At 41.9% G+C, this 19,231-nt stretch overlaps 1 protein-coding gene across 1 annotated transcript in view; it reads right to left on the minus strand.

Annotated features, from left to right (window-relative positions):
- Window positions 1-19,231, minus strand: part of LOC133981942 (microtubule-associated protein futsch-like) — an 80,259-nt gene that overhangs the window by 1,831 nt on the left and 59,197 nt on the right. The window contains exons 3-9 of the mRNA XM_062420822.1: window positions 15,545-15,627; window positions 14,909-15,046; window positions 12,822-14,583; window positions 10,764-12,647; window positions 4,665-10,673; window positions 4,428-4,559; window positions 291-4,304 (exon numbers count right to left, since the gene is read on the minus strand). Of these exons, the coding sequence (XP_062276806.1) occupies window positions 291-4,304; window positions 4,428-4,559; window positions 4,665-10,673; window positions 10,764-12,647; window positions 12,822-14,583; window positions 14,909-15,046; window positions 15,545-15,627 (14,022 nt within the window). The remainder of the gene's footprint in view (window positions 1-290; window positions 4,305-4,427; window positions 4,560-4,664; window positions 10,674-10,763; window positions 12,648-12,821; window positions 14,584-14,908; window positions 15,047-15,544; window positions 15,628-19,231) is intronic.

Raw genomic sequence — 19,231 nt, forward strand, 5'->3', positions numbered from 1 at the left:
TTATGCTTTCTAATGTGCAACACATCATTGTACCACCTCTAATAACCACACAATTTCTGCAATATGCCTGCACTTAACAATAACATGCAAATAGACAGAACATTCTTGAAATATGGATTATAAAAGAACTGTAAATGTTTCATAAATAGCTTAAAAACTCAGGGTCTCTCTTTTGACTGCTTCACCTGATTTAACCTTGTGTTACAGTTTCAAAGCACCCAGGGATTATCTTGAATTACGTTGCATTTAAAATCTTGATGTAAGATGTGAAGATATGAACAAACCTGAACTGCTCTTCACTCCATTGACCAAGCCTTTCCCGGGGTTGAGGAGCTCACTCCTTGAACCTTGGGTCTCGGACATCTTGATCAATCTGGAGCTTCTGTCAGTGTCCTTCCTCCTGAGGGAGGCTGATCGAGGCGAGGCGGAGTCCTTAGAAGTCTGCTTCACCGGAGTGGAGGACCTCTTCCTGGCTTCTCCCTTTCGAGCAGGAGAGGCAGACTTGGGTTTACCCTTTCTGAGTCCCTTGGTGGTCTTGTGCTCTTTCTTGAGAAGTTTCTCCGTGCTGCTGTGGTCATTGAGGAGAGCCTCTGGATCTACCATGCACACATCTGGGTGGGGAGGGTGCGGAAGAGGGTCCTTCATTGGGGTGGGGAGGGGATCGTGAGTCCTCTGAGATGACTTCGGTGATGAGGGATGGTGGCCCCCTCCAGCTCCAGAAGCAGACAATTTGTCCACCGGCAGATGTTCAGCGTCTTCGTCTGAGTCCAGATTTCCTTCGGCTGTTATTGACGGACACTCCTCGGTTTCTGGAGGGACGTCAGAGTCCGACTGTGAAGGTAACGACTCGCTTACCGATGTTGGTGGTGTTTCCTCTCCAGCTAACGTCACACCCAGTCCAGATGATGTGGCACCGGACGGCTGTTGTGGCCCCTGTCCGGCGTCTCCATGGTAACTCGGAGAGTGGTGGCGCCTCTGCTTGTGCGACCTCCTTTTCACAGAGTGTTGCCCTTGCTCGTCCTCGTCTTCTTCCTGGGAGTGGTCGCTACGGCCGCCCTCCTCGCCCTCGTCACTGGAGAGCTGATGGGGACTTGGGTTGATGAAGGATGGAGACAGTTCTCCTTTGCGATGTTTGTATTCACAGGAGGAGTAACCGGGAGGGGAGGAAGAGGAGGAGGTGGCTCCGGCAGGCAAGTCGGAGGGACGATCAGCCTTTACATCTCGTTTGCTTGATATGTCTGTGTGATATGTCTCTTGTGTGGAGGTGCCGTGGACACTGACCATCCATTCCATTGCTTCCATTGCTTCCTCTTCATCATCCTCATCATCCTCATCATCATCACCATAACCTGGTGGCGGGGCACTTGGACAATCATCAGGCCTCTGTAGTAGCTCCCAATCAGATATACTACTCCTTCTCCTTACATCTAATCTCTCTGGTGGTGTGTCCAACAAACTTTTCTCTTCTACTTTTTCTGCTTCTCCTTTCTTTCCAACCTCTACTTTTTCACTCATCTTGGTATCAGTTGTTGTTTTCTTCTCTTCTGTGCTTTCTTTGCACATCTTTTCTTCCAGTTTAGTTTCAATTTTCTGCTTGACTTCAGTGTATTTTGTAGTCTCCTTCTTTTCATCTTTTTCACTTGTTTCTTTTTCTGACACCTTTGTATCTTCCTTAAGAGGTGCAATAGCTCCGCTTGTCTTCTCCTCTTTTACTTCAGGTGTCTTCTCCTTTTTCTCTTTGTCTTCTTCTGTTTTGGGCAGGTCTGCTATGGCACATGAGGTTTCCCTAGCTCCACTATCACATGGTGAAGTAACTGAGGCTGTCTGTTGAGTTGTTTGCATCACCTCTTCAGATTCAGACACAATGGTGGTAGAGGTCATGGTGACGGTCTTTGTCTCTGTGGTGTGTGTGGTGCTTTCTACCACACAAGACTCAGTCTCTTTTCGTTCAGCCATTTTGATTTTATCACATTCAATACGACATGGTAGGGTGCTGTCCTCCATTTCGTCTTCTCCTGAGCTTTGGGACCCCCTGTCAGAGGAGTCAGCCCTTTGGAGGGGAGAGACATCAAAGTGAGACTCTAACGTGGATAAACTCTCTGCCAGTGGTGCCACTGGTTCGGTACTTTGTAGAGATGATGCTGCAGTGGTTGTAGAAATCTTAGTTTCTAGCATATAAAAACTATCAGTGGTTGACTTTGTGTCCGTTTCTGGCTTAGCAGAACCGCTTTGATCCGCAGTTTGTCTGGCAGTGGTAGACAAGACTGGAGATGACGGTTTGGTCTCGTCAAACTGACTCGGTAAAGACACTTTAGTGGCAGGCTTCATCGTCACCTCCATGTACTCGTCTCTCTGAAGGCCTCCAGAGCCTGAGCTTGTAGACTCAGTCATGAACGATGGCTCCTTTTTTGACGAAGAGCTCGATATTGATGTGAACATTTCAACTTTGTCTCCAAACTGTTGGCTTAAAGGGACAGAAGTTGAGGCAGATGATGAGTGGCTGTAAGATGTTGAGGAATATGTTGAAGAAGAGTATGTCAAGGCTGTGTATGTGCAAGCTAATGAGGTAGTTTCCTCATGTTTTGTGGTGACTTCTGCGGTCTGCCTCTCATCCACATGTTCTTCTTGGATGTCTCTTTGGTAATATTTATCATCGCTTAACTTGGATACCTGGGAGGCATCTGAAAGCACAAAGGTTTCTTTCTTATCATCCTTTGATCCTACTTGACTGTCCTCACTGTAAAACTGAATATCAGGATATCCTCCAGATCTGCTCTGTCCGATATCAGCATATCCTCCTGTCATTGGAGGGGAGGGACTAGATGTGGGCTTGGATGAGGACTCTGCATGGTCAGATGGGACAGAACTGCCTGTCAAGCTGCTTGTGGCCATTGCTTGAGAAGGTTCCTTAGTCAAAAAGCTTGGTTCTGGTGATAGAGTCGTTTGGCCTTCATCTCCTTTCTTTGTCACTTCTACTACAGAAGAGGTGACATCCTCGACAAATGATAACCTTCTCGTTGTTGTTGGTTCAAGAGACAAATGTGTTGCTTCTTTTTCATCTGCTTTCTTTGTTTCAGTAGGTTTTGGTGCTTCTGATAGAACCAAACAGCTGTCGTCCTTTTTGTCATCTACTTTCTTTGTTTCAGGAAGTTTTGGTGCTTCTGATAGAACCAAACAGATGTCGTCCTTTTTGTCATCTACTTTCTTTGTTTCAGGAAGTTTTGGTGCTTCTGATAGAACCAAACAGCTGTCGTCCTTTTTGTCATCTACTTTCTTTGTTTCAGGAGGTTTCGGCGCTTCCGATGGAGCCAAACAGATGTCGTCCATTTTGTCATCTACTTTCTTTGTTTCAGGAAGTTTTGGTGCTTCTGATAGAACCAAACAGCTGTCGTCCTTTTTGTCATCTACTTTCTTTGTTTCAGGAGGTTTCGGCGCTTCCGATAGAACCAAACAGCTGTCGTCCTTTTTGTCATCTACTTTCTTTGTTTCAGGAGGTTTCGGCGCTTCCGATGGAGCCAAACAGATGTCGTCCATTTTGAGAGCACTTGGAGATGTTTTGCTTGAATCTTCACTCTTTGTCTCAGGAAGTTTGGATGTTGTTGCATCACCTGAAGCACTTTTATCTTTATCTTCCTTTTCAAGAGGCTTTGTTTCAGGAGATGGGGATGTTTTACTCAAATCCTGCTTGTCTGTGACTTTAGAAGCTGAGGCGTCCTCGGGTGTTGCTGTACAGATGGTTTCCCCTTTAAGGAAACTTGATTCAGGAGATTGTTTATTGGAGTCCTCTAGCTCTGCTAACGTAGCACCCTCATCTGTGCTACGTCTGCACATTTCTTTTTCAGACTGCTCTCTGGCACCTTTCTCCATATCTACATCACTTAACTCTTCTTCTTCTTCTTCTTCCTCCTCGTCCTCATCTTCGTCGTCATCCTCATCAACATTGAAGTCTTCCCCCTCTACAAGTAACCTTTTATCTATGAGGCTCTCTTTTCCTTCAGGGAAGTCTAACATGGATTTACAAGTGGCAGAGCTGCTTATTTGACTATTGTCAGAAGCAAGGACATTATCATCAATGTCACGTCCTACAAATGTGGCGTCAGGGGCTGTTCTCGATTCACTCGCTGCTTCTTCACGTTCACAAGATGATGCCTGTTGGGGTAAAATGTCTTTTTCTGCCGGTGAGTGCCGACCAGATGGAGAGCCCTCTTTTTCATGATCAGAGGACTCTTTCTTGTCCTTCAGTGACTCAGCAGATTTTTCCTTCTCTTTTTCTGCTGCTTTCTTTTCTGTGAACTCTCCAAAAGCTACAGGAGAAGCTGAAGCTTGAGCAGTAAGATCTGGAGATTGGCTCCATGAGGGAGAGTGTGTTTCTTGTCTTAATGATAGGCCTGTTGAATGAGTAGTGGCACTTGTAGAAACGTGCTCACTTTCTCCTGTTGGAAAGGCTGCTGAAGCACCTTCTATCATGTCCTCTTTCTCTTTCTCTGATTTTTCCGGTTTGTCCTCTTTTGGACTAGAAAAGGGCTCTGCTGCTAGGGACATTTTGTTGTCTTGCATGTCTATGGACGAAAACCTCTTGTCCACGTAAGGTGTATCTGGTCTTTCTTCTCTCTCACTCTCTTCCTCTTGGCCTTTCTCTCTGTCTTCATATTTTGGGAAGGCACTTGGACTGTGGTGGCTGCTTCTTTCACTCTCTGTGAGAGAGACTGGGCTGTAGTCGACTCTGCTGAAGGATAGTGGCTCTTCTTTGTAATGATCGTCCAGGAGGAACAGGGCATCTCCGTCTTCTGTCTGGCTTGTCCTCCTGTTATCATCAATACCAAAGTCTGAAGCATGATCAAAACCAAGAGAAACCTCACTTTCTTCTCTTGAGTCCAAATCGTGATCTCTGGGGATGGGTTTTTCATATGGATCGTATTTAGATGCACCAAAGGTTTGCGGTTCGTCTTGCGGGCTTCCAATGCCAGTCTCCTTCTCTGATGTTATTTTATCACCACTCTCCTTTTTCGCAGAGTCTGATTTTACAACATCAACATGGCCGGCATCCTCAGATTCCTTATCCAACGTAAAATATGAGCAAGGCTGTGATAATCCTGGAGAAGCCACCTCTCGTTCTCCCTCCATCTCCCTCTCTGCTTCCTTGCCTGGTTTCTCATCCAGCTTCGTCTTTTCTTTAGGAGTGACTCCTGAGCTCATCTGAGACGGTGTCTGTTGTGTTTCCTCCACGCTGGACTGGCTCTCAGTGCATGAAAGTGTACAGCTTCTGGTTTGACTGTCAGTGCTCGGTACTGCTGACATCACAGGCTTTTTCTCAGCTGAGTCTGACATCGGTTCTGCTTTTGCGGCTACGACATCAGAAGCTAGTTCTTGTTTTGTGATAGAGGTAGCTTCTTCTTTTGATGTGATGATATCAACGGATGGCTCCAGCTTGGTGAGAGGTGTAGCTATGGTTTCAGTTTTCAAAACATCTTTGTCTACTACAGGTGCGATTCTGGATTCTTCTTTTCCAAGCTCTTTGACGTCTTCATCAATAGATGGCTCCTGCATTGTAAGTGTAGGTATGATTACTGTGGTCTGTCCAGGTGTTAACTCTTTAGTTGGCTCACTTGTCTGTGGAGTTTGTGGTGGAGGCAGGCCTGCAGAGGAGATATCATGGTCTGATTTTCTCGGCTCCACTGACAAAGGTCTGGAGCCCGCCCCTCCCATACAAATGTACTCCTCCTCCTCTTCTTCCCTGTCTTCATCGGAGGAATGAACCACAAATGCAGGCTTGTAGTCAGACTTGGATGCCATTGCTGCTTCTCCTGTTATTGTCTGTGCAGGTTGTTTAATGGTTTTGTCAAGGTCTTTCTCTTGTAGCTCCTCTCTCTCCCATTTCTCCTCCTTGGCATCGGAGGAGTCATACTTTTCTTTCTCACTGACCTCCTCTGTCTTCATGTCAGAAATGGCACTTTCTTTAATTACTTTTTCATCCAGTTCTGATTTTGTCTTTTCGTCTTTGATATCTTCAGTTTCATACTCTTTTTCTTGTTCTTTTTCCATTTTCTGTTCTTTGCTCAGTTCGGCAACATGTGCGTCATCTTTTTCTTTCTCAGTCTTCTCATCTTGACTAACAATGACCTTAGCTTCTTTGTCTTCTTTTTTCTCACAGAGAGTCACACACGTGCCATCTTTCTCTGGTTTCAGGTCTTCAGGTGCTGTTACAGAAGAGTCTTTCTGCATTTCTACTGATGCAGCCCCAGACGTTTCCTGATCTTTCTGAGCTCCAGTAAGCTTATCAGAGGTTTCTTCATGTGTATGCTTATCACTAATCTCACCAATATGATCCTTTTTAGTCTTTTCCTCCTCCAAGGTCTGAGCTACAGGAAGATCTACCTTTTTACCTTTTTTATCACTCGTCTTCAATTCGGACTCAAAAGGATAATCGTCTTTCCCTTTAATCTCATCTTTAGTGCTGTATGAGGGAGTGTACATTTCTTTATCTGTCTCCTGTCCTAAAATGGAGTCTGTGCCACATACACCAGCTTTAGGCTCTCCTTTGTCTTCTTCTTTGATGGATTTGGCTTCATCACTGCTCTGCCTGACCACATCTTTCATTTCCTCTGCAACGGTTTCAACTTTATGCTCTTTCTCTTTCACATCCATGGGATGCTCATCAGTTTTTGTGTCATCTTTTTCAGTCTCTTTCTTTTTAACTTCTTCCAAAATCAGTTTGTAGTCAGAGGTGTCACCTTTTTCTGTCTCTTTTGCCTCTGGTGTTACAACCTCTTTGTCATAAATGTCACTTTTTATCACTTCCTGGTCATCCTTTGTGGTTTTGACAGAAGTATCTTCTACATCCTTTTCCTTCTGCTGCTTAATGGACAGAGACTCGGAAATATCACTCTTTTCTTTCTCCTTTTCCAGTTTTTCATCTTTAACCTCAAGCTGTTTATCATGAGTTTCATCCTTCTGTGTTTCTTCTGCCTCCTTCTTGATGAGTTTTACATCGGATGTAACGTCTTTCAATTCAGTCTTCTCCTCATCAGTGATTGGTTTTACTCCAATGATGTCTTTGCTTTCCTCCTCCTTGGCAGGTTTGATATCAGGAATTTCATCCTTAATTGTTTCTTTGTCTTTTTCCTCATCAATGGATTTGATAGCAACACTATGATCCTGAATTGTGACTTCTTCCTCCTTGGATGGTTTGACAGTGATGGTTTCCTCCTTATCCACTGCTTTGTCTTTTTCTTCAGTCGTTGATTTGACAGCACAAATATCTTTATAGATTTCTGTCTCCTTCTCGTCTTGTGTGGTGGGTTTAACAACAGAGATATCATCCTTCATGCTCAGTTTATCATCAGATATTTTGACAGCGGACAGATCTTCACTCATCATTACATCTTCTTTCTCCATCTGGATGAGTTTGACAGCAGAAATAACGTCTTTACTTGCCTCTTGATCCTTGTCTGATTCAGTGACTGGTTTGGCAGCATCCTTAAGCGGCTCTTTTTCTTCCACCTTGGTCGGTGGAGCAGAGAAATCACCAGCTTTAGATACTATTATAGGCTCTTCATCCATCTTGGTCATTTTGGTGGCAGAAGTATCATCTTTACTTTCCTCTTGCACCTTTTCCTCCCCGACTGTTGGTTTAAGAGCAGAAGTATCTTCCTTAATTGGAAGAACATCTTTTTCCTCTGTCTTGGTAAGTTTGATAGCAGAGAAATCATCTTTACTTTCCTCTTCTTCCTTTTCTTTAATGCCTGTTGGTGTAACAGTAGAAGTATCTTCCTTACTTGGAAGAACATCTTTTTCTTCTACCTTGGTCAGTTTAATGGCAGAAGTATCATCTTTACTTTCCTCTTCTTCTTTTACTTCGCTGACTGCTGGTTTAATAGCAGAAGTATCTTCCTTACTTGGAGAAACATCTTTTTCTTCTACCTTGGTCGGTGTGATGGCAGAAGTATCTTCCTTACTTTTCTCTTGTTCCTTTTCTTCACTGATGGTTGGTTTAATAGCAGAAATATCTTCCTTACTTGGAGAAACATCTTTTTCCTCTGTCTTGGTAAGTTTAGATGCAGAAGCATCATCTTTACTTTCCTCTTCTTCTTTTTCTTTAATGACTGTTGGTGTAACAGCAGAAGTTTCTTCTTTACTTGGAAGAACATCTTTTTCTTCTACCTTGGTCAGTTTAATGGTAGAAGTATCATCTTTACTTTCTTCTTCTTCTTTTACTTCGCTGACTGCTGTTTTAATAGCAGAAGTATCTTCCTTACTTGGAGAAACATCTTTTTCCTCTGTCTTGGTAAGTTTAGATGCAGAAGTATCATCTTTACTTTCATCTTCTTCTTTTTCTTTAATGACTGCTGGTTTAACAGCAGAAGTATCTTCCTTACTTGGAAGAACATCTTTTTCTTCTACCTTTGTCAGTTTGATAGCAGAAGTATCATCTTTACTTTCCTCTTCTTCTTTTTCTTTGTCTACTGTTGGTTTAATAGCAGAAGTATCTTCCTTAGTTGGAAGAACATCTTTTTCCTCTGTCTTGGTCAGTTTGATGGCAGAAGTATCATCTTTACTTTCCTCTTCTTCCTTTTCTTTAATGACTGCTGGTTTAACAGCAGAAGTATCTTCCTTACTTGGAAGAATATCTTTTTCTTCTACCTTGGTCAGTTTTATGGCAGAAGTATCTTCCTTACTTTTCTCTTGTTCCTTTTCTTCACCGACTGCTGGTTTAATAGCAGAAGTATCTTCCTTACTTGGAAGATCTTTTTCTTCTACCTTGGTCAGTTTGATGGCAGAAGTATCATCTTTACTTTCCTCTTCTTCTTTTTCTCTAATGACTGTTGGTGTAACAGCAGAAGTATCATCTTTACTTTGCTCTTGTTCCTTTTCTTCACTGATGGTTGGTTTAATAGCAGAAGTATCTTCCTTACTTGGAAGATCTTTTTCTTCTGCCTTGGTCAGTTTAATGGCAAAAGTATCATCTTTACTTTCCTCCTCTTCTTTTTCTTTGCTGACTGTTGGTTTAACAGCAGAAGTATCTTCCTTACTTGGAAGAATATCTTTTTCTTCTGCCTTGGACAGTTCAATAGCATAAGTATCATCTTTACTTTCCTCTCCTTCCTTTTCTTTAAAGACTGTTGGTGTAACAGCAGAAGTATCTTCCTTACTTGGAAGAACATCTTCTTCTTCTACCTTGGACAGTTCGATAGCAAAAGTATCATCTTTACTTTCTTCTTCTTCTTTTTCTTTAATGATTGTTGGTGTAACAGTAGAAGTATCTTCCATAATTGGAAGAACATCTTTTTCCTCTGTCTTGGTAAGTTTGATAGCAGAGAAATCATCTTTACTTTCCTCTTCTTCTTTTTCTTTAATGCCTGTTGGTGTAACAGTAGAAGTATCTTCTTTACTTGGAAGAACATCTTTTTCTTCTACCTTGGTCAGTTTCATGGCAGAAGTATCATCTTTACTTTCCTCTTCTTCCTTTTCTTCGCCGACTGATGGTTTAACAGCAGAAGTATCTTCCTTACTTGGAAGAACATCTTTTTCCTCTGTCTTTGTGAGTTCAATAGCAGCTGCGACATCTTTACTTGTGTCATCCTTATTGTCTTCTTCTATACTAGTTTTGAAGGCGTGCACATCCTCTTTACTTGTCATCACATCTTTGTCCTCTTCTTTGGCTTGTTTGGTGTCCATGCTATCATCTTTCTCTTTCTCCTTTTCTTGCTCTGTTGTTGGCTTGACAGCAAGAATCTCATCTTTACTCGTCGTTACATCCTTTTCTTCCACCTCATTGAGGGTAATTGTTGAGATAGCATCTTTACTTATCTCTTGCTCCTTTTCTTCTACCACAGTGTGTTCAAGAGCAGATGTATCATCCTTAATAATCACTTCTTCTTCTTCTTCTTTGGTGAGTTTAGCAACAGTGGTATCACCCACCTCTTTCTCCTTTTCCTTCTGCTCATCCGTGATGGGTTTGGTACCAGCAGTATCAATCTTTTCTACCTCTTTCTCTTCTTTCTCTTTGATCAGTTTGATATCAGATGTTTCATCCTTTTCTATCTCTTTTTTCTTCTCATCTTCAATAGGCTTAGTAACAGAGGTATCATCCCCCTTTGCCTCTTTCTCCATCTCGTCTTTGACGGGCTTGACATCTGCGACACTGACCTTTTCGATCTCCTTCTCTTCAGATTTTATAGCGCTAATATCAAAAGTACTGTCCTTTTCTGCTTCTTTCTTCTCTTCCTCTTTCATAATCTTACTATCAGACACAACTTCCTTTTTATCCTCCATCTCCGTAATGTCATCTTTGGTTTTGAGGTCAAAATCGTCATCTCGTTTTGTATCTTTTTCCTTTTGCTCATCTTTGATCTGTTTGTCCTCAGGAGCAACAGTTTCCTCTTTAGAAGTTATAACATCAGGAGTGGCGTCCATTTTAAAGTCTTTTTGTTCATCTTTAATGGCTTTATCAATGCTGACAGTCTCCCTTGCAATTTGCTCTTCTTTGACAGGTTTAATATCAGAGGTGTCATCTATTACTGCCTCTTTCTCTGCTTTCTCATCCGTGATGGACTTAACGGCAGAAAGATCTTCCTGGATGATAGATGTCTGTTTCTGCTCATCCTTGATTTGTTTGATATCAACGGTATCGTCCTTTTCTGTCTCTTTTTCCTGTTCTGCCTTGATGATTTTAACTGCAGATTTATCATCATGATCATCATCATCATCATCTTTCTTGTTATCATCATCATCCGGGAAACTACTGTCCTTCTCTGGAAATTTACTTTCAGGCACTTTAGGTTCTTTCTCTTTCTCTTCGTCCATTTTTCCTGGTGTTGGTAGCACAGGTGGCTGAACTTCTGTTAAAGATGAAGCAACAACAGATGTGGTTTCAGCCTGTTTGTCCTCGTCTTTTGGTGCTGGAGAAATGTCTTTCTCTGCCTCTTTTATCAGTGGAATTTCTTTTATGTCCTTGTCAAATTTTCTGTCCAAAGATGTTGAAACTTCTGCCTCAAGCTGATCTGCTTTCTGTTTGTCAACATCTTTTTGTTTCTCTGTCTCTGCTTCATCTTTCTTCACTATTTTATCTTCAGTTGTGGAGACAACGTCAGGGAGCTCCTTTTGCTTTTGCAGCTCCAAATCAGGGAAGGGTTTCATCTTCTCTTCCACTGGTGACTGACGAAGTGGGGAATGAGCTGCACTTGGGGGTCCGGACTGTGTAGGGGAGGCCATTTTCACAGTGATATCATCCGGACTATAGCAACGCTCCTCACTCTCTGAAGTTACTGAGTCTGATCCAAAAGGTCTAGTAGGCACAACTGATGAAATATCTTTAGGTTTAACTGCATCTATATTCTCCTCTTCAACTGGTAGGTGGACTGGTTTGATATCTTCCACAGACTTTAAAACAAGAGATACAGAGCCAGCAAGCTTTTCAATGTCTTTCTCTTTTGTCTGTAATATTTGTGATGAAGCATAGCCCTCTTGGAGTTTTTCAAGTGAAATGTCAACATTAGGAGTTTGGTCTTCTTCCTCCTCTTCTTCTTCCTCCTCCTCATGAGCATCAGCACCCTTACCAGCGATCTTCACTTCTGCAATAGGAAGCTGTAAGTCATCAGCTGGTGTCTTGGGTTGCTTGTCATCTTCTAAAGAGGGTGGTGAAAGCGTTCCTGCAGAGAGAGGTTGCTCTTTGCCCTGGGTAGCGTCAAGTGGCGTTGACACAGGAACAGTGGTTTTGGCTGGTTCCTCAGCCTGAGGAGTGGTGACAGATGCCACAGATTGATCTTCAGTGATAGAAGTAGGGAAGGAGGACATTTTGTCATACTCTGTGATGGACGTTGCAGAGGACACATGCTCTTCTTCTGCCAGAGGAGCCGTGATGATGTTGGTGAACACAGATACTTGCTCCTGCACACCAGGAATAAAACTTTTCTCTGTCATAACTGCAGCTTGCATCTCCCTCATGCCGTGAATATTAACGAATGATTCTGTCTGATCTGGAACAGAGATGTCGTAGGTGCCAACGTCGTATTGAAGGTGAGGTATCCGCTCCTCTGCCTCCTCGTGAATCTCCTCGTCAGAGATGGTCTGCTCTGTCTCAGAGTAGCCGGGAATTGTCTCATCTTGAATGTAGGAAATAGGTTCTGCTGCAACGGCACCTTGAGCCACTGAGGTTATGGGAGCTGTGGCGCCTCCGACGTGTGACAGATAGCCTTCCTCCTCTTCTTCCTCCTCCTCTTCTTTAGCTGTAGTCAGAAAGTCAGCGGCTGTGCTCTCAGTGACCATTTGTTCCTCAGCTGCATCTTCAGGTTTGATTTTGATCTCTTCATCTGCTATCACATCTAAGTCTTCCACCTCCTCCAGTTCGGCTTTCTCCACAGCCTCGTCCTCTTCTTCCTCTTCCTTATATGTAGTCATTTGAGGCTCAATCTTAGCAGCAAGAATTTCTGATTTCTCCATTTCTTCAATCTCATGTTTCCTGTCAAGCCCATCGTCTTTTTCCTCCTTCCATTTTGATTCATCTTCCTCCTCTCCGATACCCATATCTTCCTCCTCTTCCTCTGGTGTTTTCCTTTCAGCAGTTGGAGCCTGTTCTTCTTCCTCCTCCTCTTCCTCCTGAGATGCGGCTCCCTCATCCTCAAACTTTTGAGCCTCTTCTATTTCTGCCTCTTGTGTCAACTTCTTGTGTTTTTCTTCATATGCAGCCTCATCTTCATCTTTGACTTCGGAGGCTAATACTTCTTTTTCAGGAGACTTTGTTTCAGGTTGGATTTCAGATATCGCTTCTTCTGCTTCCTCCTTCTCTTCACTTTGTGCTGTTGGCTCCAATGAAACCTCACTACTGTCTGCCTCTGCTGATACAGCTACAACTTCAGCTTGTTTAATTTCTTCAAATTCCTTGGTGAGGTCTTCAGGTGTGGAGGGAGCAGATGTGCCCTCAACAGCTCCATTTTGTATTGGTTCAGGTTGAATAATTTCTGGTTTCGGCTCTTCTGGCTTCGGTTCAGCAGCCTTTGCTGCCTTGATTTTTCCAGTCTTGGCTTTACTTGACACTTTAGCTTTATGTAATGTCTTTCTGACCTCGGGTGTAAGTGGTTTTAGGTCAGGCTTTGTGATTTTTCTCAGCTCAGGTTTGGATGCGTCCTTCTTTTTGTCCTCTTTGGATTTAGCATCTTTCTTGTCATCTTTTTTAGAGTCGTCTTTCTTGATTTTTTTGATCTCTTTCTTTTCTTTGTCTTTTTTCTCATCCATTTTTGACACCCTTTCCTTGGAGTGCTTTTTAATGGATTTTTCTTTCAGGAGTTTCTTTTTCTCGGGCACATCTGATTTAGATTTCATAGTTTTGGTAGGCTTTTTCTCCTCTTTTTTCTCTGATATATTTTCCTTCACAGAGTCACTCTTTGCCTCTGTGGTGGCTGACACGTCGTCTTGTCCTTCAGGTTCTTTCTTGGAGACCTTTGCAGTAGTCTTCGGAGAGGATTTAAGACTCTCTTTGCTGTCTGTTCTTTGTTTTAACTTGGTCTGTTTTATAACTGAGGGAGGAGCCCCTGCAGCAATGTCCTTTTGTGTGGCTACAGGATAGCGCAAGAAGTCAAGGTGCTTTAATTTCTCTAGCCCTTCCAGGATCTTGTTTTGTGGTGCATTCCCAGGGAACAGCACTCTGACAATCTTTTCTGTAGGGTTGGCGGGAAGCCAGACAACTAAGGCTGTAACCGATGTCAGGTAGGGCACAGATATTTCTCCTTCTTTGCCATTGGGCAGCACAATACCAGTTTTGGCCTTGCTGTTGCCAGCCCACTTTTGCATTAAAAATTGCATCTCTTTACTGTCTTTGACCGGGTTGAGAATGTACATGTCTAACTTGCCCACTCCCATCTTGTGGAACAGAGTAATGGGCTCGATAGTGTTGCTGACCACTCGAAACAGTGGCTCCGGTTTGATTCCAAGTTTGTTAAGGTGCTGCAAAGTGAGTGAGGCCTCTTCGATGCTGCGTTTCACTTTGAGGTTAGATTCTGGCATACGTAGCTTCTCTGGTACGTTGAAGAACACCACACCTACTTCTGGAGAGATCAGGTTTTTCATCCAGTCGCTGTAGTTGATGGAGCCTTGAGACTGCTCCTCCTCCTGTTCTGCTATCTTCCTCTGAAGAAGCCCATTGATACCTGGGAGATTGTCAGCGCCAATGTGTGTGAGTAGAATCGAGTCGATGCGGTCCAGGTGACGGACCAGCTTCCAGAAGCAGGATTTACGTTCAGAGCCTCCATCCACAAGGATGTTGAAGCCATTCACAGCAAAGAGAGCAGAGTCTCCTCGTCCGCCGGGAAAGATGTAGCAACATGGCTTGGAAAGTTTCAGGAAACCTCCGGAGGTAGGTGGCTCCAGCAGGTCAAAAGGTGAAGGGACGTCAACCGTCTCAGAGATGTACTCTGTGAACTCCGAGACGCCCTCCATCTTGGGGAGAACAGGCTCAGGGTTTAGTTTGTATTCCAGGAACTCCCTCAGGGTCTGCTGCTGTCCCAGGGAGCTCCAGCCCACCTCCCCGCGGCAGGATACAGTGAGTGTAGCCTGCTGCTTGGGGGCTGCTGTTCCCAGTAATTCACTGACCTGCAGGAGGGACAAACCCAGACGCATCAGTCAGTGATACACGCAGCAATGGGATGGACGTGTGTTATACAGACAAAGATTAAGAAATAAAACTGTGATAGTAAAAGAGAGAGTTGAGTTTCTTTTCCCAAATGTATATTCAATGATGAGTTTGTATTTCTCACAAAAGTCTTTTTTTTTGTCTACAGCACTAACAAATAAATCCCTAAAATGCATCTCTCTGCAGTATTTATCCCTTCATATCAAACGTTATCAAACCACTGACATACTTTTAAGACTTTACAGTATAAAATGTTGTTGCTGAGTGTAAGTAGATTTGACTTACCCCAGGATCAGCAAAGATATTTGAAAAGGTCTGGTAGGTGAAAACCCCAGTTTGAAGAAGAAGGCCACCGTGATCTGAGCTCTGGCCACTCAAGACCAGAAGCTTGTGTCCTGCTGAGTCTGTGACTAGAGACTGGATCTAGGACACACACACACACATAAAAAGAGAGAGAGAGAGAGAGAGAGAGAGAGAGAGGGAGAGGGGTTGACAGAGGACAGTTAAAGGAGAGACAACATTGCCAAGATACAAAGATAAATACCTGTGTCACTGAGAAAGAAAAGTGCAATTAAATTGTGCCAAGGTCAACAAGATTTAGCAACCAATGTCCTGCATCAAGTACAGACAAATCTAACAGACACAAAAGAAATCACCAGTCAGAATATTGAAAAAACTGACATTGAGAGCCTGGCTAGATTAATAATTATGTTTTTCTTGATCAGAAAATACTGATTTAAATCATAAATTTGGCAATTTTATACTGCATTTTATTTATTTCTACAAAAGAGGTTTTTTAGTTTTAGTTTATATTCCTTCAATTGCACATATGAACTGCCAGGTCACCCTTTTATACATCACACCATCAATATCTAAATGTACATCCAACCGACAGCATATCTCTGAATATATCGACCTTACCTCTGATACAATAGATTCTTGTGAAGGGTTGACGAGCACCACAGTGTCTAGGACATCACTTCTGTGGTGGAGAGTCCTCTGTCCTGCAGGAGGAGATTTGAAACATTACGTTAATGTCGTTCACGAGAAGTGAGATGTCCAACTCCATCAAGGGCTAAAGGTTGGATGCCAAGACGCTTGACAGTCTGGCCTGAAGATATCCTGCTGGATGCCATCCAAACCTGATCTGGAAAAAAACCTCTTTGAGTCAGGGAGATTTACTACACTGCATTCTGTGTTGTATGTGGGGCAATCCCAATATAGAGACAAGAAACCCAATTGTGCATCAACGCAAGAAGTAAAGTTGGAATAGGAAATAGGTCACTGATGTCGGTTGGTTGAGGTTTAAAATCAAAGCCTTGAGCACACTACAGGTGAATACAGGTGATGATATTTTAGAGTTAATAACATCTGATAATGAATTCTTTACACATCCATAAAATAAATGTGTAAAAATGTAACAGTTGCAACCAAGAAATGCACTGAGCAGGACATGTCACTGTTCAAATATTGCTTTTTTGTGTGTGTGTGCCGTATACATACAGTATTAAAGACTAGTGTATTCTGTGTCATTTCATGTCAAATTTCACTGTTTAGCACATTGCCTTACATTCTTATGCATATTCAACATAATTATGCATCAGCATTTCTCTCCATTCAGAGGTGATGTTAAGCTTTTAATTCCCCTTTGTTTCAGCACAGATGCACGCTCTAATATTAGAGCGGTCTAATAATAGGGGGATCTCAGTGACTCCACCATCCACTGGGACCGTCAGTGCATCCCCTGAGTTTGCAGCACTTGCCACCTTTTGAGGATCTGGGCTGTCAACATATTTTTTTTCCATAAAGGACCTCTGATGCTTCAGATACTGTGACGGGTTGAGAGTGTGAATGAAAATGCTAAGAAAAGTAATTTCATACATTAAAAGGAGAAAACTAATAAAAGAAGAATCATTTCAATGATATTAATAAGGTAATCAGCGTAGTTCTTATAGACCATCTGTGACTCAGAAGAAGGAGCGCTCAATAATAAGCTCTGATGATAATCAAAACCTTATTATTTGCCTTCAGCATGAAATGTTTTATTTTTCACTGAACTAAACAGCGTAAACCTTATAACGGATGAAAAAGCAGGAGCTTAATTGAATCATTTTATATTCAAAGTGTTCATCAGTGACATTTTTCATATAAAGAAATGTCACTGTTTTAAACATTCAGATCATACAAACACAAATAAAAGAAAAAAACAAAAAGCAGATCGATTTATTCATCATGAGAAGGTTGTCATTTTATTACTGTAACTGTCTTTTCTCAGGACTACCCCTCCGCCTAAAAAGCTCCTAGGCAAATACAAATGGACTCAAATGCAGCTGCAAGAGATTAAACAAAAACAAAGAGTTGTTGATTTTAAAATATTTAGCTGCACTGAGATTTCTGACAAGCTTTCTCAACATGAAACCTTGAAGAAAACCTTGACAAGTCTGTTGTCTGTTGTGGTGTCGACACAAATCACAGGGAAGCTTAATTTTACCACTACCTGGAACAACCTCCCATACTGACTGTGTTACCCAACGTCCCAATCTGACTATTAAACTTAAAACCTGCTCATTCACTGCTGCCTGTAACTGAACTTTGATTTTCCTCCAACTCTGCTTTTAAATTAAGGCTTTATAATTTGATACCGTTCATTTATATGTCTCGCTGCACTGTGACTTTTATTACTCTGTTAATCAAGTTTAATTCAATTTTGGATTATTTTTATATTCTATTCCATTTTACTTGTTTTAAAATCTCATGATTATATTTAACAGGGACAGTGCACATTATCATTGCTGCAAGTTAGCCAAGAGGCTATTTTTAATCTGTAGCCCCTGGACAGATGTTACAAAATTACCCTAAAAAAGAAGAATATAAGATAAAGTCTTGGGGCGGCTCATTTTCTGAAAACTTTTTTGGCTTTGCTGGTTTACGTAGAATAAACAGAACAACCAAACAGTAGATCCACATATTTTGTCTCCAACTCTCAGTTCTTTTAAATCAAGGTAAAACTTTTCTGTTTGGTACTATCTTTTATTTAAACCTCATCATTTTGTAGTGTTCATTTATATCTCTCGCCGCATTGTTACTATAATTATCCTTTTGATTCAGTTTTATTCAATTTTAGCTTATTTTTTATATTCTATTTTACTTGTTTTAATTCTTATTATGAGTCTTTTTATATATAGTCCTATTTTAAGTTATATATAAAGCACTTGAATGCCATGTTGTTTGTTGCTATGTTTGTTGCTATAGGAATAAACTTACTTTGTCTTACTTTTGATTGGCTTTTTAAAAAACACACAGGGAGCCAAGATGTTAATATATTTTCTAAGTTGTTGTTCTTCTTGTCTTATCACAATTTAATCCTTTAGTGCAACTTATTAAGCCCTCAGAATCACCGCTCTGTATGACGCATGCTACAGTATATAAATGAAATTGCCTCATCTAGTGGGTATGAGCAGCAGTGACCATGGTTGAAAAGACAATGAAATTAGTGTCAACATAAATCAGAAACAGAGAGTCCAAGGTAACAATTTCGCAACGGTAACAACTTCTTTGCATCTTAGATATAAAACAACAACAAAATTAATGTTGCAAATTGATTTTCTGTGAGGAAAGAGAGAAAATCAAGCAGCTTAAGAGGAGAAATCAGATAAAAAGTTGTTGAGAAGAATAAAATCGATGGTGACATGACCTTTAAAGTAAATGTATATTCACATTATAGTATATAAACTTCATAAATATCACACATTTTAAAGGACCAGTGTGTAGGGTTACATGGTATCTAGTGGTGAGGTTGCAGATTGTAACCAAATTAATACTCCTTCCTTCACTCTCCACTTCTAAAGCGTTTAGGAGAACCGATGAACACGAAAAACAGAGTTCTGGGCTACTGTAGAAATATAGTGGTGCAACATGGACGACGACCTGCTCCCTATGTAGATATAAAGAGCTCATTCTAAGATAATGAAAAGACAACTATTTTAATTTTCAGGTGATTAAACACTAATTAAAAACATACTTATGAATATGATTCTCCCTAGATGCCACTAAATCTCACACACTGCACCTTTAAAAACACACAGGAAGCATCACTGAAACAAACTCGAGGATGTGGCTCCCTCTGTTGATGTTACCATGGCAACACAATGACGACCATATGTTTTTTTGTTCCCCCTGCAGACACACTGCAGTTACCGGCACTGATGTCAGAGAGACGGAAAAAAAACGATTTATATTCAACTGACCCCTGCATAAGAAGTGAGAGAGAGAGAGAGAGAGAGAGAGAGAGAGAGAGAGAGAGAGAGAGAGAGAGAGAGAGAGAGAGAGAGAGAGAGAGAGAGAGAGAGAGAGAGAGAGAGGTAGTGACTGAGGGATTTTGTTGATATTCATAGGACAACTCCAAAAATTAACATGCTGACAGCAGTCAGGAGGGGATCTAACACTTCAGCAAGATCTGCCCACAGATGCGTCCGGTTTCACAGCGCGATGACTAAGCTGTGAGGGTGAGCGATGATTTGCAAGTTTGCTTTGATACTTTTCAAGCCGCTGACAAGAGCAACAACACACAACACTGAGGCAACGTCATGGATACAGACACCGGAGACG

The sequence above is a fragment of the Scomber scombrus genome, chromosome 6 (genome assembly GCF_963691925.1).
Source record: "Scomber scombrus chromosome 6, fScoSco1.1, whole genome shotgun sequence".
Classification (NCBI taxonomy): Eukaryota; Metazoa; Chordata; class Actinopteri; order Scombriformes; family Scombridae; genus Scomber; species Scomber scombrus.